At 37.2% G+C, this 24,053-nt stretch overlaps 2 protein-coding genes across 8 annotated transcripts in view; one reads left to right on the plus strand and one right to left on the minus strand.

The window, feature by feature from the left end:
* CNTNAP4 (contactin associated protein family member 4) overlaps nucleotides 1–24,053 on the minus strand; it is a gene marked incomplete at both ends in the record, with an annotated part of 261,961 nt that overhangs the window by 114,708 nt on the left and 123,200 nt on the right. For all 7 annotated transcript variants that reach the window (XM_082608081.1, XM_082608082.1, XM_082608084.1 and 4 more), the window contains one exon: nucleotides 3,960–4,107. In XM_082608081.1, the coding sequence (XP_082464207.1) occupies nucleotides 3,960–4,107 (148 nt within the window). The remainder of the gene's footprint in view (nucleotides 1–3,959; nucleotides 4,108–24,053) is intronic.
* Nucleotides 13,048–15,091, plus strand: LOC309795593 (heterogeneous nuclear ribonucleoprotein K-like). The gene has a single exon (XM_082608094.1). The coding sequence runs from the start codon at nucleotides 13,262–13,264 to the stop codon at nucleotides 14,651–14,653; it is 1,392 nt and encodes a 463-aa protein (XP_082464220.1). The 5' UTR covers nucleotides 13,048–13,261; the 3' UTR covers nucleotides 14,654–15,091.

A 24,053-nucleotide genomic window follows, 5' to 3' on the forward strand; every position in this document is an offset into this window, starting at 1 on the left:
ACAGTATAAAGGACCTGTTTTAATTATGACAGAAATGCATTTCTGTTTTTCAAAGACATGAGTAGTTGTACAAACATAGCTTTCAACTTTATACTTTTATTACCAACAGTAAGTGGAAAGGTTATGATTTAATAACTAATGATATTTTATAGGTTTCAATTCTGTAACTTCACCCCAGAGGGTGTGGAGTTCCAATCTTCCATATTTCACAGTCACTTAAACTCAGCGATGGAATGAATTCTCTCTCCTACTCCCTTCCAGAACTTATTTGTTCCTAGTGCCCCCTCCCAGTAAATGACACCACCTTCCAGACAGCTGTTCAAATCTAATCACTCAGTGTCCCCTCACATACAATCACTGAATTCTCTTGATTCAATAATAGCCTCAGCATACTGTGAATCTGATTCAAGTCAGGAGAACTCTCTCTCCTCAGTGCTCATCCTCTAGCTTGAGACTCCAGCTGTCACTTGCACAAAGGAGTTCAGAAGCCTCCCAACTGAGCTGCTGCCGCTAATCTGTACCCCTCATTTCAGTCTGAATGACCATTCTCAAATACAAACTGATCCCTCTAAGCAATCCTCATTCCCGTTCTTGACTAGAAGACACCCCTTCTTGGACCATTCTCCCAGCCTCTCATGTGAAAACATCTGCACCTTAGTTTCAAAACCTACTGCCATAAACTTTCTCATACTAACCTCAATTTATCAATCACGTTATCCCTAACACCCTACACTAACGCTACCATATTTTGCATTGAGTTTGTGTAATTTTTACGACATTGCACATTCTCATCTTTAAGAAAAAATATATTACTTTCACTTCCTCCCTATACCCAACAGCTAGTAGATTTCTCTCTCAGCAAGTGTCAATAGACATTTAAAGGGTGAACACATGTATGATTCATCAAGAGTACTGGTTTTGGAAGGTGATGGATCTGATTTTAAATCCTAGGTCTAACACTGGCTATGTAATCCCAAAGTTCTTAATTTCTCTAAGTCCACTTTTGCCCGTGTCAGGAGACTTGAAGCACCCTGGTATACAACATTCTTGAGTGAGCCACTTAGGCAAAGCCCACCCAAAAGTCATATTAACTTGGTGCAGGCAATGGGAACACACAAGCTGGCAGGTTGGATGCAATCCTCCAGGCCTTCCTCAAGCTCACAAGAGGCCCACTTCATTGCCGGCACGTACAGGTGTGCTGGGACTGTGATCCACGAGAACCCTGCTCATGTCGCGCCCTCCCACACTTTTCCTTTTTTTAAGGACTGCGGAAGAATGGTCTTGCATATCTGGAGAAAATCCAGTCTGATCTTGGATCTGGGCTACTCAGGAGAGCTGCAGGCAAAATCTTGAGCGGGCTTCTTTTGCTGACCTACAGTTCTTCCTTTTGAGGGCAGGGGACACTGGTGGTCTCAGCTATTTCTGTGCCTGACAACCCAGAGCAAGCTACAGGGGTCATTCAGCAGACCATAAAATGGTAATATCCAAGTACCTACTTCACTGTGTTGTTAAAATGGTAAAAAAAATAGTACCTGACACATATTAACTGTTCAGTAAATGATGATTAAATAGTATCATGCTTTAGTAAACTAATATTCTGCAAGGCTAATGGTATGCAGAGGTGGAGAATAAGAGTGTTGACTATGGTGTAATTGAGGAATTAAAGTCAATTTGATCAAATACATTCCCATAAGGCATTCACACCCGACCCATTTTGAGGTTATTTTCGGTCATCTGTGAGAGTATTTTTCCATTAAGTTTATTTTTTTTCTCTTTTATCCAAAATTATCTGACAGCCATTTTACATTGAATCCTGCTGTATCATTTTACCATGTGTGTTTATGTTTGAGTTCAAAATGTTGGCTCTCACTATTGACCCTTCAACCGTGGGTCCATGAAAAAAGGAGGCTGACTAAGTACCCGGATGATGTGCTTACTCCAAGAGACAGCAGATGAAGTCACAGCAAAAAGAATGTTTCATGGGGTTGTGGGGCGGGGAGGGGAATCTGAATTATCATCCAGCACGTGGCAGCAGAGAACTCAAAGGAGCCTGCACCCCAGCAGTCACTTCATAGGGACCTTACTGTGGGAAAACAGCATCAATAGCCTTGTTAAACTAACGTTGAATTTACATATGAGATCGAATGTGTATTAAGTGTGTGCTGCTGGGAAAACTGCTTAATATTGCTAAGACTCCATTAGATGGGTGATTTTTAGGATTAAATTAGTATGTCTATAAAAACTATTATCTGATGCAGAATAAGTGCTCAGTAACTGTTTGCTATTATTATACAGCGATAAATATTTTGCAAGGTAGATGCTCTGAATCAGTAACTATAAATATGAATCGTTTTGGAGTTTGCTTTGCTGATTGTCCATCGTGTGGCACGGGCTTTATTAAAACTCTACGATCCAAAGACAAATGAGACTGACTGTCCAGATTCTGTGTTCCAGAATCACAATTTGGGGCGGGACTTTTTTTTTAAGGATGATTTTATTCAAGTGGGATCGTTGTAAAGGGAGGAGCTAACACATACCAGGAGCAGCTGAGCTGAACTGCAGAAGCCAAGAAAGCTAGAAGGAAGTCAGGCAGATGATGAGAAGTAAGGTGCCCATGGCTCATCTCTGATTTCACAGCTGGAGGAGGCCTGAGAATAAGCTGGGGTTCTGGAGTCTGGCAGGCTTGGCTGCAAACCCAGCTCTGTCACTTCCTATCTGGGTGGCTGGAACAAGTCACACAGTCTCAACATCGAATCTCTAAGCTCCAGCTTCTTCATTTGCAAAGTAGGGGAATGGAACAAGTTACCTAATAGTATTTATCTGGACTTTGTTTGGAATTATAAACTAACTGGTTAATATGGCACCAGACATATAATAAGCGCTCAAGAAAAAGTTGTTACGTCTAGAATTATAAAAATTAATCCTATTAACATTAGTGCTATTGCTACTAATACTATTATGACAATTCTGTCAACGTGGTTCCTCTGTCTGACACAGGGTAGACAACTTCAACAAGCTGCCTGCCCTCTTTATGACACGCCTTCCTTTTACATAAATAAAGTGAACCTGAAAAAGTGATGAAATACATGTGAAGAAAGCTTTAGTGGCTAAAAAAATAAAGGTTTACTAGAGGAATAAGGATGCAGTGAATTGAACAGTTATGGGTTCTCTTCCAGATTCTTCTGTGGAGTAAGTTGTGAGACGCTGGGCAAATTACTGACTCTCTCCAAACCTCAGACTGCTCGTCTGATAATTGTAGATCATGTAAACTAATGACAGGATGGTGTGGCTTGAGGTGGGCTACCAAGAACTCTCAGGTCTCTGTCCCACAAAAAGGCATAATAAAATACTTCATTAAGAGGAGACTAAGTGAAATCTGTGGTTTCTATCTTTTATGTGAAAGTACTTCAAACACATCTTACATTTTGGCAGGGGTCTTTACCTTTTCTATGAATTTATGCACAGGGCATAGCATATTTATAAGTGAGTTTCATGGCATATTATTTTTAGGCTGTAGAGAAAAACATTCTTTGGTCTCAAAACAGATGATTGGTTTTACTAAATGGGCCACTGTCTTTTATTAAATTTAGGGTGCCCAAATGAAACATCATCACATATAGTCTATGGGGGACATTCTAATATTTAAAAGTTAAGATCTGGTCAAAAATATCAGATTTGGATAAATGGATTCACATATGTCTACAAACATGTATCTCTATCTATCTATCTCTGTAATGATTTGTCTATCTGTAAAATGCTTCCATTTCTGATTTAAAATATAGAAGCTGAACACGTAAGTCAATATTGGCATGTATGGGCACAAATAAAGCTTCCCATGGAAACTGCTCCCATTTTTATGTCTCTTTACATAGCTCTTAAATCAATTTCAGCATACAGTTTGGCTTTTAAAACATCTCCTTTGATATCTATTCCACTGTGTTGGATAAACAAACACTTACTATATGCACATCCAAACACCTCGATTCGCATCCCAATTCTGCCCTTGGGGTTCCACTCTAAAGGGATGAAGCGCAGAAATCTGGCTTTGATAGAAGGCTGGAGTCTATAGTACACAACACTGTCTGCATTTGCATTTCCTGAAAATCCCTAGAAGAAAAGAAAAAAGAAGGAAATCAATGTACCTGGAGAAGATCTATTTCACTTTGTCTCCTACAATGTCAACAAGCAATGTATGATTTACTTTTTTACTATAAAATGGCAACCTTCTTTAAGGAGATCATAGTGTTAACAGTTATACCATAACGTATCTTCATCCACATTAGTTACTATTGTCTAAACCTCTTTCTATCTAGCAGTTTAAATTCCATCATCTGCAGCAAGCCAGCTTTCAACTATGAAACCCCCAGTAAAGTTTGTTTCTATAAGGTGCAGACGAAATATAAAAGTTACTGACATTGTGAACCATGAGAAATACTGAGAACATCTTCTTTCTGTATTCAAAAGCTAGGGTCTGATTCAGCATAGAGGTTGCTCACATCATGGATGAATGAGTAAGGTTACGACTTGTTTGTATTGTTTCACTGTATCTTACTCAGTAACATAAATGAAAGTTATCACCAGACATTCAAGTCAGAGCTACACTCTGAGAATAGGTTGTTAAACTTCATTCACCACAAGGCTGGATACACAGCTTAAAAACTGTTGTTGCGTGTCACTTTTATTCAATAAAAAATAATAAAATAAAAGCACCTGTATTTAAAAAATTGTTAAGGGAAATTGGAATCAATAATAATCTGGAAAGACCTGAAATTAGACTTACAGATTTTAGATTTGAAAGCTAGAAAGACCATAGGAATGATGCTGAGCTAGCACCATCAAATTGCAGATAAGGAAATTAAACGTCAGAATGATGAAAAAAAAATCTCCGGTGTTTGCAAAACTATTATATGGTATGACCAGGAGCTATGCTCCTTCCACAGTATCAGGATGCATCTACCTAACATATAGCTCACCTGCAAAACCCACATCTAAACAGCTTTTATTTTCTCCTACGAGACATATGATAAAGCTTCATAAGTGAAAAAGTTAGGATGAAGCAGTTGTTCTCAATAATTGATATTTAATTTTTATTTCAGCTTCTCCTCTTCCACCTCTTCCTTCCTTTCCTCCCTCCTTTTCTTCTTCTTGTCTTCCCCTCCTCCTCCTCCTTCTTTTTTTGTTTAACTGTAACAATCAGGATACGTAGGAATGAAATAAGGGATGATGCTACAACCTATTCAGCCACATGGTAGGTCCTCTTACGATGACTGGATCAACGAATGAGGTCACCCTCATGTAGATCATACCAAACAAAGCAAATATTTTAGGAACACCAATACCCAGGGAGTTATTCATTTGCCTACTTTTCTTTCTACTTCACAAATATCTCTTTACCAACATTTACTAAAATATTTTCTAACACAGTAAAAAAAAAAGTAAGGTTGGGGTTTTCAGTCAAATTAATTTGATTTGATTCCCCTTATCAGTCAACTCTACTTCCTGCCCCCCAACACCCCCCACCCCAGTACCTCATACACCCAATTTTCAGGCTCACACAAAACAGACAGTTCTGTGATGGTGCCTCCAAATTATATCCCAAATCTGGGCATCTCCCTTCATCTCAGCTACAACCACCAGGTTCAACAAAGCATTATCTCTCCAGAACTACTTCAATGGCCTCTTCCTCATCTTTTTAGTCTTCTGTTTCCTATCACCATCCCCATCCCCATCCATATCCCTAATCTCTTTCCCTCTGATCAGTCAGTAAGATTTTTAAAGGTAAGATAAACTATGTTACCCCCACTGCTTCCTTTACCACTTAGAAGAAAATCCAAATTCCTTATCAAACATAACACAGTCTTTGGCAATCTCCTCCATGATGCTTTAAGCACAGGGAACCTCCGTGTAGAAGCCAAGCTCAGTCCTGCTGAGGGGCTTTGCTCCAGCTGTTCATTCTGCTCTGAAAGTTCTTCCCTCAAGATCTTTGCACAACCAGCTCCTCTTGTCATCTCAGGCCTTGGTCTAAAGAGCACCACCTAAGACAGGCCCTTTTTGTTCACAGCTTCTAAAGGAAGTGCACCTGGCAACCCAGCATCTTATCTTTCTGTTTTATATTCTTCATATTACTCATTATTTGGGAGTCTTTTCTGATTATTTGTTTATCTTATCCCATTAGAAGACAAGCTCTGTAAAGCAGGGAACTTTACTGCCTTCCTTCCATAGTACCTAGAATATGGCTTAGCTCAAAGTGGTTCTCAACAAAATATCTGTTGGATGTGTATGTTTGGGAAAGACTGGGCTTAAAAACAAATCAAAGTTCAGCAAGTGTCTTGATTATTGTATCTCTATGATGATGTCAAATGAGAATGTACAAATGAGCACTGTATCTCCTGAGGGAGGAACAGTTATCCAGCATGTTTCAAACATATTAGGCCCACATTCCTGGCTAATATTTCCCAGAACATAAACAGAAGAACATCGTTTAATCCCACAGATATTTGGACTCTGATAACCAGACACTTCTAGAACGTTCCATGCTATTCCACCAGTTGAAATTTCACACTGAGGATCTGATATAAAAGGTTAACTGTATTCTTTATTGTACTACCTAATCACCATCTTCACTTCACCTTTAGGGCACCATGGTCTCCATTTCTGTCAAAACCATGAACATTTCCCTGAAAATGTCCATTTATACCAACTTTTTCTTTAGAATGGCTGATAAAGGGCAGTTTCATTTAAGACAGTATTTCCCAAACTTGGACTACACACTAAAACTCCCAGTGCTCCGACCCTGGGCATTGTTGTACGTGTGTGTGTGTGTGTGTGTGTGTGTGTGTCTGTCTGTCTGTCTTTACAGGCTCTCCAAGTCAGGGTAATGTGCCTCCAGGGTTGAGGACCTGGTTTAAAGACATTCAATCCTAATCAGACCTTCTTACACTTCTGATTCTATTTTTCTGGGTACCACTGGCAGGTTAATACAATACCTAATTATGATTTCTTGCAGTGAACAGCTGGATGATAAATTAGATAACCCTCCAAAAGATCTCACATTTTTTCAAAATTAATATAAGTTCATAGATTGAGATAGATGGCACTCTGTGATCTCAGCATTTTATGGGATTGGGAGAAAAGATGCAGGTGACAATGGCAACAGACATGTAAATGGGAAGAGGACTCTGTAAATGGAAGCCTTTCACAGTTTATCTGATCAATTTATGAGCTACTTGAATTTTGAGAACATAAAGAAGAAATGTAAATTACTTAGTCTGTGTAAGTAATAAAAACATCTGAGCACATTCAAAATTTTAAGTGATTATTTCTGACAAGGGATGAGGGAAATTGTGAGGTGGGGGATATGGGATTTTTACTTAACACATTTTAGTCATTTCTGAATTTTTTTAATGAGCATGTATTAATTTTATAATAATTAGCAAAATAAAGTAATGCATAGACATGTAAGTGTATACAGTGACAGAATAGGCTAGGCAGAAATACCACTTAGTAATGCTCTGGGTACCTTAAATAACATTCTAAGATTAATGTTACTGGGAAAACATACACCATTACTACTAGTTAAATATATTTAACTGAACAATAATATCTGCATTGCTTTGTTCCACTTGTTGCTAACTTTTAAAACATAAGATAATAAAGATTCTGATGTGGAATTCAGTATCTAATGGGAATTGTTTTTAGAATGTCTGTGAATGAGACAGGGAATTGATGCTATTCACTTTATAAATGCAAAGTCCAATGCATACTAATGTTCCTAATGTAATTCCCTTGCCTAGAAGACTTTTCTCAATTTGCTATGAAAGTTTTTTCATATACTCATAATTCATAAAGGAATGCATGAATTTAAATGTCTCATTCTTTTGAAAAAATAATTTTATTATGAGAATGTGTATGTCTTCCCTTATATTATATATTCTGAACTTTAGTGCTTGTCCAAATTACCTGAGGTGTTGTCACGCACTAAATCTGTGAGAGGGGCCTTAGAAATCCGCATTTCAATGCAGGTCAAGCTGATTTGTGCTCTTGGTCTTTGGCCTGCTCTTTGAACATTCTTCAGGCTTGTGGATAAATCATGCTGTTATTCCCCTCCCTATTTTATCTCAAAACTTTTCAGAGAGGGAAAAGATTTTAGGAGAACAGTTGACTAGGGCTAACCTCCAAAGGGAGAAATAAGTAGCAAACGTCTTCTGTGCTATCAATCTGAATGTCTTCAACGTGAAAGCTTGTGTCTCAACATCAGACACAGCAGAAATATGTATTATGTAGTTTTAATATTGGCCTCAACCCTGTGAAGTATTTTTGTGCCCACCATAAAACTGAGGATAACAAAAATTATAGAGCTTATGTGCCTAAAACCACACAGCTAGAAAGTGACAGAGTAAGGATTTAATTCTATACTTTTCTGAATCAAAAGCCCATAATTTAGCTAAGCCATCAAAGGCCTCACTCCAACAGAACGTGAAAGCAAACAACTCACCTTAGAGGAAACCTGATATTTTATCTGAGGCTGTTTTTCCCTTTTTCTCATAATTTATATTTAAAATCTTTGACACATCTGAAAGTAATGCAACTTAGATTATTACTGAACTGGGACACAAATCTACCAGTCAACTTTTATAGACAAAAGGATTGTTCTATTAACTTCACATTTTCGCAAAATTACTACAGCTGAAGGAAAATAAAAGACAAATTTTCAAACGTCAATAGGACTCTTGCGTATAAATGGTAATCTAATAGATCCATAATGTAGAAGACTATGCCGTTAGATCATCAAATATATGAAATATCTACAAGTAAAATTAAGGTGATGTGTCTTATGTGATAAAAATCAAAAAGCCTTAATTGTATTTTTCTTTTCTTTGAGACTTGATTTTCAAACTCCATGAGATGTCCAAAGATGGTTTAGATATGTATTCTAACCAAGATAATTTATGGAGTTAATGAATTAAAGTTTTTCACAGGGTTTTAAGTATTTTCAAAATGCTTCTAAAGTTTATGAAGAAGTGTAATAGCATTAACTTCTTTTGCAAATAGTAATTGAGCAACTCATCTATGAAAGCCAAGATGCATAATGGGAGATGGCCATATATGGCAGTCCACAAGCGGCTCCAAAACACTGCTGTAATAAGTGAGAAACATGGGACCAGTCACATGTGGTTATATAGCAGATCTGTAATTACATGTAAATTCATCCAGCTCCCCCTAAAATAAACAGCAACATTAGTAGAAATTCAATACAACAAACAGGCAAATATTAAAATCCTCTGATCTCTCTTATTCATGTGACTTACATATGACCTTTTTCCAAGTACAATTCATTTTGACACTGTCAGCTAATATGCAGAAACTAAATATATCATAGCAACATGCTGTCTAATGGAAATCAGCTCTTTATTTTATGATGTTAGCTATAAATCTTTACTAAGTGTGCCTCCCATGAGATCTTCTGGTCTAGAAAAGCATAAAGAAAAGAAAAATAAGAACTACCAAAAACTGGGAAATACGCTAACATAAACCCAGATAAGAATAATGTTTAAACATATGTTGAACAAGACATTGTAACTATATCCAACAAAAGTTGATTCTATCTTGAGTGTGAATGGAATTCATTTAATGTAATAGAAAACCAGCAATGAGAGTACAGCAGTCAAATCAGAAAGTTAAGTTTTGCTCTGTATATATAATAACTCAATTTTCAACATAAAAGAGTATAGAATTTTATTAATATTAAATCAGTTTGTATTATCCCTCTCGGAAGATATTCAATATCTTTAAAATATTTATTTGGAGGGGTACCAAATTATTAACACTAGTTCACTGAGACCACAAACCAGCCATTATTTTAGAAACTGTGGAGGCACAAAGTTGTAAAATACACTGGGGGCTTCCCTGGTGGCGCAGTGGTTGAGAGTCCGCCTGCCCATGCAGGGGACATGGGTTCGTGCCCCGGTCCGGGAAGATCCCACATGCCGTGGAGTGGCTGGGCCCGTGAGCCATGGCCGCTAAGCCTGCGCGTCCGGAGCCTGCGCTCTGCAACGGAAGAGGCCACAACAGTGAACAGGCCCACGTACCGCAAAAAAAATAATAAAATAAAATACACTGGTTAGTCCCTTTTAGCATAGAAGGGTTTACATTCTCAAGACAGAAATATCAAAGGGCAAGAGAGAAAAAGCACATGAAAGATACAATCTTCACTATAGTCCGTAACTATTGTTGAGACATAGTAATAAATTTTTACATGCCTGATATATGGACAGGTCATTAAGCCTAAATTTATATTAGGGTGATAACATGTACAATTTTGAGGAAGATTAAAATCTGACTGAGATGCAAAGTAACTTTTAACTAAAAAATGATAATATTATGGTAATAGTAGATTAGGAGATTCTGAACAATGCTCCTGCTAAAAGCTGTACAAAATTAAAAATAGGGACTGAAGCTCTGAAAGACAATAAAATATTAAATGTCCGAGATTTGGGAGAAGAACAGCCAAAGAGACCAGCCCTACCTTTGGGGCCCTTGTTTTCCTCCTTAGGTGACTTAAGGATTTCTGAAGAGGAGAAACTGAGCAGATCTTTTGACACTTCACAGGGTTAGAGACAAAACTTTAGTGCTAGAGCCCTCAAGGACATGAATATACCATAAGCCTCCACAGGTTTTGTGTCAAAACTTTGAGAGTCTACAACTAAGAATAAATGGTGAGAGAGACAACTCCCCACAGGGATGAAAATTCAGCTTCCCATCTTCTCCATCTGTGAAATTACATGACGATGGTCAGAGATGCCTCATGCTGCTTGCTGCCTGCAGAAGCAACTGTAATTATATTCTGTAGGAAGACATCCTTCTAGATCTCAACTTATCGTTCATTTGTTTCATATATAATGTCCTACACACAATAGAAAATAAAACACTAGCAGAAACTGTTCTTAAAGGAAATTTATAGTCTTGAACATGCACACATATTAGTAAATAGGAAAGGCATCAGCTGTTATTTAAAGAACTCGGAAATCATCACTCTATACAACAAGAAAGAAGAACACACTTAAAATCAATGAATTTTCTGAGACCCATCAGAAAACTGAGGTTACATGGTGCTATGGACTAAGTTGTATCCCTCTAAAAACGTATAGGTTGAAGCCCTAACCACTCCCATTATTATAGTATTTGGAGGTGGGGCTTTGGGAAGTAATTAGGTTTAGATGAAGTCATGAAGGTGGGGCCCCCATGATGGGATTAGCATCCTTACAAGATGAGGAAGACAGACCAGAGCTTTCTCTCACTCCACCAGGTGAGGACACAAGAAGGCTGATGTCTGCAAACAACGAAGGGGCCCTCACCAGGAACCAAATCGGCCAGCACCTTAATCTTGGACTTCCTAACCTCCAGAACTGTGAGAAATGAATGCCTGTTGTTTAAGCCACCCAATCTATGGCATTTTGTTATACCAGCCTGAGCTGACTAATACACATGGCAAACCACCCCCATGAGATCTGGAGAGAGAAGGCCACCCAAAGACAGCAGAAATCTGTCCATCCACTGGTGCCATAAAATGATAGGAACTCTCACGGTAATTTTGATGAATTGATGGAGGCCGAGTGTGGACTAGCATGAGAGTGAGAAACTCCTGAGGGCTGTGGTCTTAGAGGACCCCCACATTTTTGTGGGCTTTTCCTCCAGGAAACTTTCTATGCTCCGTGACCATCAGAAAAAAAGACTTCTTGGCTCTGGCAAGGAGGGGGAAAGGTAATCATTGTGAAATATGCCCAGACTGATCTCCATAACAAAGACTTTGCCAGAGCCTTATCTCTATGAAGGACCTCCAGAAACACTAGTGAAGGTCACAGATTCAAGACAAAGGCTAAAACACTAACATTTAATTGCAATATTGTAGAATGATCTCATTCCCCCACGTCATACCACCATACCAACAGGACTCCAGTATAATAATACTGGATAACAACTGAGAGTAATGAAAAACCCAGACCATCTCTGAAGAGGATGCCAAAGTCAAAGGAGAGGCAAAAACAAGGATACTAAATGAATTTGAAGCCTCTGGCACCTATACCACCTGTAGAAAACATTAAATACAGCCCAATTTCTAGCCAGATTAATATAAATTCTCACATGAAAGACCTATTTACCTCAGTTCCCACTACTAGATACAATATGTCCAAATTTCAACAAAAAGTTGCAAGGCATGCCAACAGGCAAGAAAAAAAGTGTCTGCGTAGACAAAACAAGCATCAGAACTAGGCTCGCGTATGTCACAGATGTTTGAATTATCAGACTATAAATTTTTTAAAACTATGATGAATATGCTAAGGACTCTAATGGGAAAACTGGACAACATGTAAGAACACATGGGGAATGTAAGCAGAGAGATGAAAATCTAAGAAGGAACCAAAGATTCCAAAGTGTTTAGAAATCAAAAACACTGTAACAGAAATGAGGAATGTCTTTGATGGGTACATTGATACATTCAATGTAGCCAAAGAAAGAACCAGTGAGCTTGAAGAAAATACACATTTCTCAAATTGTAATGCAAAAAGAAAAAAAGTGGAAGAGAATATCCAAAAACCATGGGATAACTGCAAAAGTTGTAACATGTGCAAAAATGGAACACAAGAAGGTGAGTAAAGAGAGAACAGAGCTGAAGAAATATTTGAAGTCATAATGGCCAAAGAATTTCTAAAATTAATGACAGACACCAAACAAGATCCAGGAAGTTCAAAGAATAAGAAGCAGGTTAGAAATCAAAAAAAAAACTATACTTAGTCATACATATTCAAACTGCAGAAAAGCAAAGATAAAGAGAACATTTTGAAAGAAGCCAGAGGAAAACAAATACCTTACCTTTAGAGGTAAAAGGATAAGAATTATATTGGACTTCTCATCAGAAATCATACAAGCAAGTAGAGAGTGGAGTGAAATATTTAAAGTGTTGAAAGAAGTAAAAATAATCTTGGAATTCTATAGCCAGAGAAATTATCCTTCAAAAATAAATGAGAAATAAAGATTTTCTCAGGAGAAAGGAGGAGGGCTCTCCAGGCGAAAGCACTGTAGGCGCCATTATTCTCTGTTTCTCTGCTGCACCAACCTCGACGTCTTGCCTACTTCCCGGTTATTTGCGGCCTATAGGCTACTGCAGCACTAGGGTGTCAGTTGGTCCCGCCCAGAACACTTCAGTTCTGCCCTGCAAGGATATATTTAATAACTGATTGGTGTGTCCCTTTAATACAAGAAAATGGAAACTGAACAGCCAGAGGAAACCTTCCCCAACACCGAAACCAATGGCGAATTTGGTAAACGCCCTGCTGAAGATATGGAAGAGGAACAAGCTTTTAAAAGATCTAGAAACACTGATGAGATGGTTGAATTACGCATTCTGCTTCAGAGCAAGAATGCTGGGGCAGTGATTGGAAAAGGAGGCAAGAATATTAAGGCTCTCCGTACAGATTACAATGCCAGTGTTTCAGTCCCAGACAGCAGTGGCCCCGAGCGCATATTGAGTATCAGTGCTGATATTGAAACAATTGGAGAAATTCTGAAGAAAATCATCCCTACCTTGGAAGAGGGCCTGCAGTTGCCATCACCCACTGCAACCAGCCAGCTCCCGCTCGAATCTGATGCTGTGGAATGCTTAAATTACCAACACTATAAAGGAAGCGACTTTGACTGCGAGTTGAGACTGTTGATTCATCAGAGTCTGGCAGGAGGAATTATTGGGGTCAAAGGTGCTAAAATCAAAGAACTTCGAGAGAACACTCAGACAACAATCAAGCTTTTCCAGGAATGTTGTCCTCAATCCACTGACAGAGTCGTTCTTATTGGAGGAAAACCTGATAGGGTTGTAGAGTGCATAAAGATCATCCTTGATCTTATATCAGAGTCTCCCATTAAAGGACGTGCTCAGCCTTATGATCCCAATTTTTACGATGAAACCTATGATTATGGTGGTTTTACAATGATGTTTGATGACCACCGTGGACGTCCTGTGGGATTTCCCATGCGGGGAAGAGGTGGTTTTGACAGAATGCCTCCTGGTCGGGGTGGGCATCCTATGCCTCCAACCAGAAGAGATTATGATGATATGAGCCCTTGTCGAGGACCTCCTCCACCTCCTCCTGGACGAGGTGGCCGGGGTGGTAGCAGAGCTCGGAATCTTCCTCTTCCTCCACCACCACCACCTAGAGGGGGAGATCTAATGGCCTATGACAGAAGAGGAAGACCTGGAGACCGTTATGATGGCATGGTTGGTTTCAGTGCTGATGAAACCTGGGACTCTGCAATAGATACATGGAGCCCATCAGAGTGGCAGATGGCTTATGAACCACAGGGTGGCTCTGGATATGATTATTCCTATGCAGGGGGTCGTGGCTCCTATGGTGATCTTGGTGGACCTATTATTACTACACAAGTAACTATTCCCAAAGATCTGGCTGGATCTATTATTGGCAAAGGTGGTCAGTGGATTAAACAAATCCGTCATGAGTCAGGAGCATCGATCAAAATTGATGAGCCTTTAGAAGGGTCCAAAGACCGGATCATTACCATTACAGGAACACAGGACCAGATACAGAATGCACAGTACTTGCTGCAGAACAGTGTGAAGCAGTATTCTGGAAAGTTTTTCTAAGACTAGTGAAGAACTGAAGGAGTCCTGCATCTTTTTTTTTTTATCTGCTTCTGTTTAAAAAGCCAACATTCCTCTGCTTCATAGGTGTTCTGCATTTGAGGTGTAGTGAAATCTTTGCTGTTCACCAGATGTAATGTTTTAGTTCCTTACAAACGGGTGGGGGTGGGGGAGGGTGTGCAAAAACTAACATTGAAATTTTGAAACAGCAGCAGAGTGAGTGAATTTTAATTTTTGTTCATTGTTGGTGGTTTAAAAAAAAAATCCCCCCATGTAATTATTGTGAACACTTTACTTTGTGATCACTGTAACATTTGGGGGGGTGGGACAGGGAGGAAAAGTAACAATAGTCCATATGTCCCTGGCATCTATTCAGAGCAGTGTGCAGAATGTAATGCTCTTTTGTAAGAAACGTTTTATGATTTTTAAAAATAAATTTAGTGAACCTAAAAAAAAAAAAAAAAAAAAAAAAGATTTTCTCAGACAAAAACTGATGGAATTCACTGCTAGCAGACCTGCTCTATAAGAAATAGTTCTTCAGACAAAGGAAAATGATAGAGGTCAGAAACTTGGATCTATGTAAAGAGAGGAAGAGTAGTTGAGAAGGAATAAAAGAAAGTAAGATAAAATAATTTATTTTTCTTATTCTTAATTACAAAATAACTGTTTAAAGAAACAATAGTAAGAGATAACGCAGAATCATACAAAATGCTCAATTACATTCAAATTAGGCATTAAAGAGGGGGAATAGCAACAACAGAAAGAGGAACAAAAAAACACAAGACAAATACAACAAATAGAAAGTCACAAAATATTTGAAAATAACCCAAGAGTTAAAGCAGAAACCCCAAGTGAAATGTTTAAAAACTTATCTAAATGAAAATGAAAGTACAATTTATCAAAATTTGTGGGATACAGCAGTATTTTTAGCATTAAATACATATATTAGAAAAAATAAAGATTGAAATAAATAAGTTTCCATCTTAGAAAACTAAAGAATGTAGAGCAAGTTAAGTCTAAAATAAGCAGAGGAAAAGAAGTAATAAAAATGTATACCACAAATTATTGGAATTGAAAACAGGAATGCATTAGACAAAACCAAAAGCTGGTTCTTTGAAAAGTTTCCTAAAATTGATAAATCTCTAGTCATGCTGTCCAAGAAAAAAAGAGAGAGAAGACCCAAATTATCAATATCACAAACGGAAGAGAAGTCACTGCTATTGAGCACATGGATATCGAAAGAAGAAAGGAGAAGATGAATGAGCTAAGGATGAATGAAGACATCAGAAAAAATACAGTAAATTAAAACCAAGGATGAAACAGGAAGTAGATAATAAAGATAATGCTTTGAAGGACATTTATTTCTTTCTTTATTGAAGTGTAGTTGATTTACAACATTGTGCCAATGTCTGCTGTACAGCAGAGTGACTCAGTTATACACATATACACATTCTTTCTTTAGTATTCTTTTCCATTATGGTTTATCACAGGATATTGAGTATAGTTCCCTGTGCTATACATTAGGACCTTGTTGTCTATCCAGTCTAAATGTAAGAGTTTGCATCTACCAGCCCTGAACTCCCAGTCCATCCCTCTCCCTTCCCCCTCCCCCTTGACAACCACAAGTCTGTCTTCTATGTCTACGAGTCTGTTTGTTTTGTAGATAGGTTCATTTGTGCCACATTTTAGATTCCACATATAGGTGATATCATATGGTATTTGTCTTAAGGCTTTGAGGGACATTTAAATGAAACTCTAGTTAGACTGATCAAGGAAAAGAAAAGCGACACAACCAATATCAGGAATGCAAAAGAGCATCTTACCATGATCTTACACACATTAGAATGATAATAAGAGGATATCTGGAATAATTCTAGGCCAATAATTTTGAAAATTAAGTGAAGTGGACAAATTCTAAACTGCAATTTACCAAAACAGATGAGAAACAGGAAAATCTGAGTTGCCTATATATAGGTGAAATTAAATGTATAATTAAAAAACATTCCCACACAGAAAATTGCAGGCCCTCTGTTTTCCCTAGTGAATTCTTCTAAACATTTAAGGATACACTAGTGCAGGTATCATATAAACACCTTCAAAAAGCAGAAAAACAGAATGCTTCCCAGCTTGTTTTGTGAGGCCAGCATAACCTTGTTATCAAAATCTGACAAAGAACTTGTAAGGAGGAAAATAAAAGCCAGTCTTATTAAAACATAGATCCAACAATCTTTAAAAGATAGTTGCAAAATTATTCTAGAGTATAAAAATAAGGAAAAAGTCTAATAGGTCATAATGCAATCAAGCTTATCCAGGAATATAAGGATTGCTTAATATTTAAAAACTCTTCAATATAATTAATCAAACTGAAGAAAATATGGTCTTCTAGATAGACGCAGAAAGAGTATTTGATTAAATTCAACATCTAAACAAGACTGAAACTTTTAGCCAAGTAGGGAGTTTCTAACTCTGTAAAGGATATCTACAAAATTCTTACAGTAAGCATTGCATGTAGGATGAAATTCTGAGAGCTGTTTTGAGTTTGGGACCCAGACAAGTATGTTGTCTACAGACCCGTCAATTCAACATTAGTAAAATATTCTAATTAGTACAGCAAAGTAACAAAAGTGTTTAACAGGTAATAAGGATTAGAAAGGAAAAAATAAAACTGCTATTATTCATAGGCTGCATGATTGTGTATGTAGAAATTTTTCTTTACTCTGTAGAGTGAGTTTAGGCAAATCTGCTGGGTAAAACTCTATATATAAATATGAACTGAACTTGCACACCTATTAAAGTGGCCAATATCCAAGACACTGACGATACTAAATACCAGCGAGGATGTGGAGCAACAAGAACTCTCATACGTTGTTAGTGGAAAGACAAAGGGACAGGAATCAACAAGATACTCTTGAAGAAAAACAAAGTCAGAGGATTTTCTTTACTGAATATGAAGTCTTAAAATGTGAAAAAAGAGAGAGAGAGAGAGAGAGAGTGTCATATTGGCAGAGAGTTACTCAAACAGACCAATGGAACAGAACAGAGAATCCAGAAACAGACTCAATATATATGGAGAGTGAATTTTAACAATGTTTGCAATGCAGAGCCATTAAAAAAAAAAAGAAACAACAACTTATTTTAAATGCCTGGCACTAGACCAACTGAATATCTACTTTGGAAAAAAGAAGAAAAAAAATTTAATGGAAAGTTGGTTGATTACTACTTTAAATCACATGCAGAAGAGAATTCCAGTAGGATTGTAGGCCTATATGTGAAAAGCAAAACAATAAAGCTACTAGAAGATAGCACAGCTGACCATATTCACAACTTTAAGGAGGGCAAAGACTCCTCAGACATGACTCAAAAGGCACGAACCATAAGAGGAAAGATTGACAAATCCGAATCTATTAAATTTAAGAATGTCTATTCATTTGAAGATGTTAAAACAGTGGAAAGAGAAGCCACAGAACAGGAGAACCTATTTTCCAGTATATTAGTAACCAGAACATGTGAAGGACTACAGAGCCATATAAAAGAGGAATAAACGCAATACCTAAATGACTAACGAATCTAAAAAAACGGTGTCCAAACTCATTAGTCATAGAAGCATTGCAAATTAAAACCAGTGTGAGAGTTGTGCACATCAACCAGGTTGACCAAAATTGAGGGAAACATTAAAAAGCTAAAATAAAGTAAAACTGACAATATCAAGTGTTGTCAAGAATGTCAAGCAAATGGAATTTTCATACACTACTGTTGAGAGTGTAAATTAGCACAATCGCCATAAGAAGCCTTTCACATATTCCACTAAAGTTCAACATATACTTATGTGATGAACCAGCAATACCACTCTGAAGAAGGCACCCTACGGAAAAGCAGATGCTGTGTAACAAAAGAGCTGCATGTTCCTGAAGTATTATTCAGAAGAGTCCCAAAGTACAACTCACATGTCAATTTGTAGAATGGGTAAACAAATTCAGACGCAGTCATATAATGAAAGGTTGTAAAGCAAAGAAAATTAATCAACTATACCTATACACCACAACATGGCTATGTTTAACAAGTATAATGTTAACCCAAGAAGCCAGGAGTAAAAAACATACATATTGCATGGTTCATTCTGTATATAATTCAAAACTGGCATTAGTAGTCATGATAGTGAAAACTTTGGGAGAAGAGGGAGGCAGTAGTGATCAGGGAAAGGATGAAAGGAGGTGTCTGAGATTCTGTAATATTCTTGGCCTAGGTAATATTTAGACAAGTATGTTCACTTTTTGATCATTCCATGAGCTGTACACATACATGCCTTGCACTTTTTTCTGGATGTGTGTTGTACTTCAATATAAAAATAAATGAAAATAATCTTGGGAACTATGGAAAAAAAATACGTCCTTAATGCTTTAAAAGGTAGTTCAGGGGGTTTCCCTGGTGGCGCAGTGGTTGCGAGTCCGCCTGCCGATGCAGGGGACACGGGTTCGTGCCCCGGTCCGGGAAGATCCCACATGCCGCGGAGCGGCTGGGCCCGTGAGCCATGGCCGCTGAGCCTGCGCGTCTGGAGCCTGTGCTCCACAACGGGAGAGGACACAACAGTGAGAGGCCCGCACACCGCAAAAAAAAAAAAAAAAAAGGTAGCTCAGTAAAGACAATCAAGATTTAAATATTTATGTATTTATCTAAGAGAAAAAAAAAAGACTTTGAAGAATACCTCATTAAAATTGTATTTTTCACTCTTGTGCTTTTTTATATAGATCATTAAGAACACCATGAGAAGTACCTTTCAACTTCGGTTTTAGATATCATATAATTTATCATGCATTATATCATAATGAGCTCCATTAGCAACTTTCCTTTTACCATTAATATTGCAGAGAATAATGGCATTCCTATGACCATTACCATTAAAATAACTATTGTTCAGTGATAAAACTACTGAGTTTTCTGTTAGAAATATTATAAAATTTAAAGTAAAATATTCCTTACTTATCTCTATATTCTACTAAAGTTTTTATAGTCTTTCTAATATATTGATTAATCTTCAGAGTGCTTCAAAATGGCATTTATTTACCTAATGAATTGCTAATAGATTTCCCAAGTAGAAACTTAAATATGTTTTAGAAAGATCCTAAAAAAACCAATCTTTCCAACAGAATAAAATAAAATATCCATTTATTATACTTAATTTGAAAAACTGAAATGTTTAATCAGCCCTTACTGTTCCTTATAGTTTTAGAGTCAATGGCTCTCATTTTGGCCTCTGAAGCCCTTCCTAATTTAATACATATTAAATACATTATATTATTACTGTACATTATATGTACATTAATGTACATTCTAATGTGAATTGCAATGTAAATTAAATACTATATACTTTATTTAACTGGTGAACACTGTACCTTCACTTAGATCATAACCCAAACCTTCACAGAAGTTTGTCACTCAGAGAAGCTATGTAACCTCTAAGGCATGCCTAATTGTTAACACTGAGTCTTAGCAAGGTACAAAGATGAATGGCCTCTAAAGTATTCTTTTTAAACTCGGTGCCAACTTGATATTTAACCAAATATTTTTAGAACATATAGATGAAACTACAATGCAGTATTATTTTGGGTAGTTTGACCTTCAGATTCTGTATAATTTGGTCACAATGTAAGTTTCATTACACAGCAAGTCAAGAGAGAGACTACTTTATTTGGCAATAATGTAATCAGGGGGCAAAAACCTGCAGACTTTCCTATCCCATTCTTCATCAAAGAGACAAACTCACCAGTCCTCTGGGGGCAAAGAGTGAATAAATGCATGCAGCAGACACTGGGTTAGAGAGACTGGAGCAAAAGTGTTTTATTTCAATCAATAATAACACCTGCTTATTTGCATTGCCTTTTGAAACTCTGCCAGATGTAGCAAAATAAGAAAACAAACCAGTAAATGGCTCACATACCCATGGGTACCTCGACACAGATAAATGGAACAAAGATTACAGAAAACTTAAACGCCTTAACACACGTGCTCCATTTTTAATGCTAGGGTGTCTGAGATTTAGAAAATATTTCCTCTACTCGACAAAGATGACAAAAATTCATTTATTTCTTGTTCAAACAAATATCTCTTTAATCTTTGTAGACAAGTTTTTAAAGGCTCAATAATCACTATTCCAACAATTGAAACATTAATAATGTCTTCACCCCCTCTTCATAGAGGAAAATTAAAGATGTCCATCTAAACCTTTGATCTGGAGACCTTAGTGTGCCCTGGTGAAACAAGACTACTGTGGCTCTTAATAGATAGGTATCTATCACTTAATAGCTGAAGAAACTTCCATGAGATATATTCCAAAACCTCAGTTTCTTCATCTATAAATTGAGAATAGAGATAATTACTTTCAAAGTTTGAAGTATGAATTAAGTAAAATAAAGCAATGAATATCTGCTTGGCTCATAATAACTTCGATGAAGTGCAGCTGCGGTTGCTGTGTGGTGTAGCGATCAGGTCCTTGCAGATGGCACACTGTCCCTGACATCTAACTAGTCTGACTGAACAGCATTATTTGGGTTTAATATCTGAGTCTCCCAGCCAATAGCAACCCTTTTGAAGTTGCTATTTCAAAAGAGAAATAGCAACTCCTCTAAATGTCCTCTGATCAAAGTGACAATCCCATTTAGGAAATAAAGTGTTCAAATAAATACTTATTTGAATGTAATTGACAATATTTTTAACATCAAGACAAAAATTATCAAGAAAACACCTCCCAGAAAACTTACTTAAACAGAAATAGTTTTCATTTCTTAAATGCAAAGTCTTACTTCTTTTTAAACTCATGTACCTTTGAATATAAATTTTGGAAATTATACTTCAGTCAGGGTAATCATAGCACTACATAGCAATAAGAGGTCCCTAAATGCCCATATTATTTCTGTTTCAATGCAACGGAGATTAGTTGATGAACATTTGAAGAATATTTTGAAAGGATGTAATAAATTTAAACCAGATAACTTTTATAGATATCTGTATGCATCCTTGAAGTCTGTTTATAAAACATATTGCATGTGATTTTAATGATAATCTATAGGTTTTAAAATTCTACTTATTTGAATTTTAAGATACTACATTGTTTTTAATATACAGAATAACCATAAGTATTTCCTTAAGGAACCAGATAAAATGCCTCCTTGCACTCTATAGATAAAGAAACTAAAATCAATGAATCTGAGGGCACCCCTCCTAGAATTCCAATGACACAGTACTGGGGCTTATTACTTTACAGTTTAAATATTATTTAATATTTATCTTAACACGACATGTAGTGTAGGCTCTACTTTTCTATACATTGAAATTTTCCTTGAATTCTTCCAGAACAGTCACAAATTCTTCCAGAACAGTCACGAATTCTTAGACCACAAATGTGACACTTAGGAATAAAGAAATGACAGATGCAGCGACCTATTCTGGCTTTGTTCTCAGCTCAGGTATGAAAATCATGATTCTATAAGAAGAGGAATAAGCATCTGCTCTGAACATGGACTCCTCCAGCAACTCCTCAGGGACTCAAATCTGGATTGAGTTCCAGTACTGTACAGAGTACACGTGCAGAGAACAGGCTCTGGCAACAAAAGTTCTTGATACGAACTTTATTTCTTACTAGATTCAGGTCTTGGAAAAGTTATAGTCTTTATTTGTATACTGGGAATATAAAATGCATTCTTCGAGTTAACTGCTGGAAACCTGAAGACCAACTAGATGTTTGATAATGTAAATGAATTATTGTTATTTCCTTAGGTTCTGTTTTTTTCTTAAAAAAAGAAAACAAAAACAGAGGCTTTTGCCTTTCAGAGATGCACACTAAAATAGTTAAGGATGAAAGGCTAGGATGTTCGTGTTTGCTTTGAAATAATGCAATGGGGGTAATACACAGGGTAGATGGATGGGGCAGGATTAGCCATAATTTGATGGTTGGGGAATGTGAACAAAGGTGTTCATCTTGTTTTTCTTTTTACTTGTGTGTATGGAGTACATGCGGGCAGTGATTTCTGTGAAGATTAAATGAATTAGTGTAGGAAGCTTAGTATATCTACAAGCTAATACTTCCTTTTATAATATTCTTCTACTTATCATAAGTATATATTTTGAAAGTTGCCTATTGACAGGCAAGAAACAGTTATTTTAATGTATCTAGTCAACTTAAAAGCTCTCAGTGCACCACAAAAAAACTGATTTATTTAGTAATCAAGATTGATTACATTCGATAAAATTATTAGTTTCTGTACTATACTCTTCAGTTACGTAAAAAGGTGTAATCTCGGGACCATTTACATGTTATACATCATGTTTCCAAAATAATTTATTTAGACACTGATGATATTGAAAGGTGCCATTCTCCATTTTATTTTGCTCAGCAATTGACCGCAGGGAAGGAGCGATCACTACACCAGTGTGGTTTTATGGGGGTCTCTAGAATAATGTGACCTAATGTTACCTCTTAGAGTGAGGGGTAAAGTGCTCATAGAGAGTGACACTGAAAAAACACAAATCTGTTGATGAGAAGCTCATTAACAACTGCATTCGGGCAATCTACTAATTCTGTGTCATTTTCTATTCAGAATTTAAGAAATGAAACTATTTCCTTATTTGAAACACATGCTTTTATCATACATTTATTATAAAGTTTTTACCACAATAGCATTGTCATAAGTCCTGAAGTACTCAAAACATGAGTGTTTATGTAAAGTACTCTGCAATTCTCATATTCAATCTTAAATTTCTAACATGTCTACTCCCTGTGCTAAGTGATTTCACATCTGCATTTAATGCTTACAAAAACCTTGACAGGGCCTTATATATAGACACCACATACTGAGCAATGTAAGAATGATTAATCAGTCTTGCCAGACACCCACCTACACTGAGAGAGTCTAGCTCAGCCCCTTTAGTTAACCTTACTCCGAGCTGTTTTGCTTCAGAAGTAGAATGATGTTGTTTTAAGGAAGTGCACTGGAGAAGGGAATCCTGTACGGGTTCTTCCAAAGGACAGATCTAAAGCATATATATATATTTTTAATTTTATTTATTTATTTTTGGCTGCATCGGGTCTTCGTTGCTGCGCACAGGCTTTCTCTAGTTGCGGCGAGCAGGGGCTACTCTTCATTGCGGTGTGAGGGCTTCTCATTGCGGTGGCTTCTCTTGTTACGGAGCACGGGCTCTAGGCTCGTGGGCTTCAGTAGCTGTGGCACGCAGGCTCAGTAGTTGTGGCTCGTGGGTTCTAGAGCACAGGCTCAGTAGTTGTGGCACATGGGCTTAGTTGCTCTGTGGCATGTGGGATCTTCCTGGACCAGGGCTCGAACCCATGTCCCCTGCATTGGCAGGTGGATTCTTAACCACTGCGCCACCAGGGAAGCCCTAAAGCATATTCTTA

This window comes from Mesoplodon mirus (assembly GCF_964341445.2).
Source record: "Mesoplodon mirus genome assembly, chromosome: 19".
Lineage (NCBI taxonomy): Eukaryota > Metazoa > Chordata > Mammalia > Artiodactyla > Ziphiidae > Mesoplodon > Mesoplodon mirus.